The following is a 4,372-nucleotide window of genomic DNA, read 5'->3' on the forward strand; positions in this document are numbered from 1 at the left end:
CCCTCTCTCTGTGTCACTGTGACCCCCGCCTTGCGCTGCCCAGCCCAGCACAGAAAGGTGGAATGAGGGCTTTGGGAAGAGGCAGAGGAAATTTTCGTAACCATGTACCAGGGTCGAAATGCCCTTTCTTTACCCTTTGTTTTTATTAGAAGAATGCAGAGTACAAGATAAACTGTACGTCAACTGCAAAATATAAAAGTCTAGGGAAATCCGTGTGACACCTTGTAGGCCACCTCATTTCTTCTGTGTTTTGGAAGCAAGAATGTTGCTTTTTTCACTCATATATGAGCAGCTCAGCTATGTTATCACCCGGAACAGTTGAACTTCTTGCACTAAAGCTCTAAACTAAAGTTGTGCATGTGTTTCATCATCATCATCACCATCATCATCACCACAGTCCTCATAGTCATTATCACTAATATTATTTCGAATTCATCACAAACTTCTCAGAGTTCACGGGGTAGAAATTCCACACTGCACTTGGCTGCCATTTTGATGACCTGGAATCCTCTTGCTACTTGGACTTGGACCATATCCATCACCCAGAAGCATTGTCTGTACTGAGCCCCTGTCCTTGGATTCCTCAGAGAAAGGACAGAAGATTCCAAGACTTGGGGCCCACTCACTGAGACTCCCATGAGTCCCATTTTTGGAGTTTGTACTATTTAACTGGGAAAATGGAGCTTCGGAAAGTCATTATTGCATTTCTCATTACAGAAGATGTAAAGTTCAGGCCCAGAGAGATTCACAGAAAACAGAGAAAAGTGGAGTGAGGTCACAAGAGAAACCCAGTGGTCCTGGGTTCAGACTCTGGCTCTTTAGGGCAGCGCTTGACCAGGGCAGGAGGGAGGGAGACTGAGGGCCGGGCTGGGTGGCAGCGCTTGTGTCCCCCTGGCTCATTGCTGTCCCCATCATGGCCTGGCCATCATAGGACTTTGATAATGTAGGATATTGCTTTCTTTTATTGAATAATATTTTCACTGGGTAAAGAATTCAAAGTTGACAGATTTTTTTCTTTTAGTGTTTTAAAGATGTTGCTCCACAATCTACTTGCTTGCACTGCTTTCATGAGAAATCTGATGTCATCATGACCGTTGTCCCTCTGTACACGAAGTGTCTTTTTCTCTGGCTTCTTTTCACAGCGTCTCTTCATCACTGATTTGTAGCAATTCCACAAGGTGTGTGTTGGTGCCACTTCCATGTTTCCTGAGGCTGAGGTTTGTTGAGTTTCCTGGATATATTTGTTTACGGTCTCAGCAAATTTGGAAAATTAAGGCCTATCATTTCTTCCAATCCTTTGTCTATTTATCAACTCCTTCCTCTTCTTGTCTCCCTCAGGGGCCCAAATTACACACTATTTAGGCTGTATGAATTGCTCCTACATCACTTGAAGCTTCATCAGTTTTTCAGTCTTTTTTCTTTCTGTGTTTTATTTTGAATAGTTTCATTCACCATGTCAACAATTTTACTGATTTCTTTTGAAGCATTTAATATGACATCAGTCTCATTCAGTGTTTTTTTTAAATCGCAGACCATGTAATTCATCTTCATGAAATTGATTATATATTTTTAGAATGTCTTTAATTCCTGTTCCTAATGTGTTCAGTCTTATCTCTACCCACAAATAAAATGAAATATAATTATAATGATTGTTTATGTATCCATTGTTGGTACAGCTTCTACAGAGCTGCTGAGGGCTTGAGGAGGGAGAAGCCTGGAATCTGAGATCTGGGGATCTGGACCAGACCTGCTTATAGCATTGTCTACAATGCTTCTGGGTTTGCAGGAGTGTGTGACACAGATGGGGCAGACAGTTTTTGTCTCACTTCCCCATCTGCCTGTGTCACTGTGAGCATTATCACTATTGTCCCACACAGCACAGTAATAGTCAGCCTCGTCCTCAGCCCGGGCCCCGCTGATGGTCAAGGTGGCTGTGTTTCCCGAGTTGGAGCCTGAGAATCGGTCAGGGATTCCAGAGGGCCGCTCGTTATCCTTATAGATGACCAGCACGGGGGCCTGGCCTGGCTTCTGCTGGTACCAGTAACAGTATTTATCACCAATATTGTTTCCTTCACAGGTGATCTTTGCTGTCTGTCCCGGAGCCACAGAGAGTGAGAGTCGCTGAGTCAGCTCATAGGACGCCACGGAGCCTGCAAGAGAGAAAAGGAGAGGGGGGCGTCCAGAACTGAGTCTCATCTCCAGGAAATACAGTCTGCCTGGCCTGGAACGAGCTCCAGAGTTTCTTTGAATCCACAGGATGCCCTAACATCGCTATCTATCCTAACCCCAATGGCCTTTGGGCCTGGCCGGAGGACGGAGCTTCTGCAATGAGAAGCCCTTCATGCTCTGGCAGGTGCAGCCCTTCAGGGCTCACACAGAGCCAGTGAGCACAGTAGGGTTATTCAGACCTGTCTAGGCCCTCAATCTGTAGCAGGGACTTTAGCATCCTGCCCCTGCTGGTAGCTCCCTGCTGAGCACAGAGTCAGAGCCAGGCTTGTCCAGACTCTGGTGCTCCTGTTGGGTGTGAGCCTGGGTGCAGCACCTGAGCAGTGAGCGAGGAGGCCGAGGAGGAGAGGAGTCCAGGCCATGGTAGAAGCAGCTCAGTTCTGCTCTCTGGGCCTGAGACTGGGCAGCTGTCCTCCCAGGCTTCTCTTATCCCCTTGCTGAGAGAGCTGCTGGGTATGCAAATCAACACGGGTTAGGGATGCTGTCTGAGGAGCTTGTGGTTTCAGTAAAGGGCTCAGCCTCAAGGAACACAGAAAGGGGAGGTGCGTTCCCTGAAGACCCCACCCTCCGCCCAGGGAATTCTGATCCACTGTCTGGTGCCATAGTCTGTGGCTGACACATCTACCACAGACTGTCTCATGTCCTCACACTCAGGTAGACCTGGTCACAGAGAGTTCAGAGGTGAAGTGTCCGCATGTTCTGAACACATTATAGAATGATGACTATAGCGGTGACCATACGAGCCTTAGGTCAGTGCAGCCTCCTAACCGGATCACAGTCTGTGAGCATCAGAACCTGAGCTCATTCCCACCTTGCCCTGTCTGCACAGACTGTTTAGGAGCCACTGAGGTGCTGTGAGTTTCTGTGCTTGGTGAGAGCTCCTGGGGCAGGTCGTACATGCTGTGCCTCTGTCACCCAACCCTAACGCAGTGTGCACAGGGACAGATCTTGTTGCTGAGAAAAGTTGAAGAGGAACAGAATTTTAGCACGAATGGAGTGGGCTGGAGAGGAATGAAATACCTGGACCTACGCTAGAGGAACAGGCAGAGTCTACATCAACACATCTGACAGACATGGAGTCAGAAGTTTACATAAAAGATGGTAGTGTAGAAAACATACATTTTTTTCCAGGTATGAGGTGATGGTTAACAACCCTCCTGCATGTTAGAACCCCTTATGCCCTGGTTCACTCCACCTCCAGATGTCTTTGCCAGGTGGTCTCTGCTGCCCTCTGGTGGCCGCTAAGAACTGGCTGTGGTGATGCAGGGGCACCCTTGGTACAGGTGTTTGTAGGTTCTGAACCCACGGTTCTAGTTCTGATTCCCTGACCGATGGACTGCTGGCCCAGGGGAGAAATTACTCTCTTTTATGTGACCACTGCCTTCCTCAGGCCAGGTAGAGGAGGCTCAGATTGCCCATGAAAATATGATCAGGTTCATTTAGAGGAGGAGGTGTCAGCGCTTTCCTGAAGCATCATTGCATGTATCTCTGGGGTGGTGGGTGTTTCTGGGTGTAGTTCTGGGTCTTGGCCCAGAGAACACCGGATTCAAGGGCTTTCTCTCACTGGTGCCCTCTGCTGGTGGAGGGCCCACATAGGGCGGCGGAGTCCACTACTCCAGAGACAGGAGAACACTCCCCAACAAATATTGATTTCGACACTTTTGACGGGCCGACATTCCATCCTGGGGAATCAATGTGAATAAGACATAGCCCCTGTCTCTGAGTTACCGTTGTGTGGCTCGGTCAGCCTAGCGAACACACTTGTTTGAGTGACACAGCAGGCAGACTCCACCCCTTCTCACTTTATGTTGCCTTAAATAATTATTTATATCCAGGCAATTGCTAATCTCAGTTCCCTATTGGCCAGGATTGACCTTGTGGCACAGTGTTGGTCCATGGATGTGTCAGTCAGCTGGGTTTCTTTCCAAGGAACTTTTGCTCTTGTGACATAAATAAACAGACTAGATATATGCAGTGCCTTTCCTCCTGAACTTGAATGTGAAAGCTGGAGCTGCAGCAGCCATCCTGAGCTCTGTCTTCAAACAGAATGAAAGTGAAGCCTTTGCAGTAGATATGGTGGACCAGAAGGTAAGAAAGATCTGGGACCTCGTTGAATTGCTAAGGATCTGGAGAACAATGAACTGAC

The 4,372-nt window shown here is 47.9% G+C and overlaps 1 gene segment (V, D, J or C); it reads right to left on the reverse strand.

Moving 5' to 3' along the window:
- Positions 1–1,679: 1,679 nt before the first annotated feature.
- On the reverse strand, positions 1,680–2,605 carry LOC105309536. The segment is given in 3 exon segments: positions 1,680–1,714; positions 1,827–2,150; positions 2,543–2,605. Coding segments are annotated over 3 exon segments (405 nt in total).
- Between the last annotated feature and the right edge of the window lie 1,767 nt (positions 2,606–4,372).

Source organism: Pteropus vampyrus, unplaced genomic scaffold, assembly GCF_000151845.1.
Source record: "Pteropus vampyrus isolate Shadow unplaced genomic scaffold, Pvam_2.0 Scaffold763, whole genome shotgun sequence".
Lineage (NCBI taxonomy): Eukaryota > Metazoa > Chordata > Mammalia > Chiroptera > Pteropodidae > Pteropus > Pteropus vampyrus.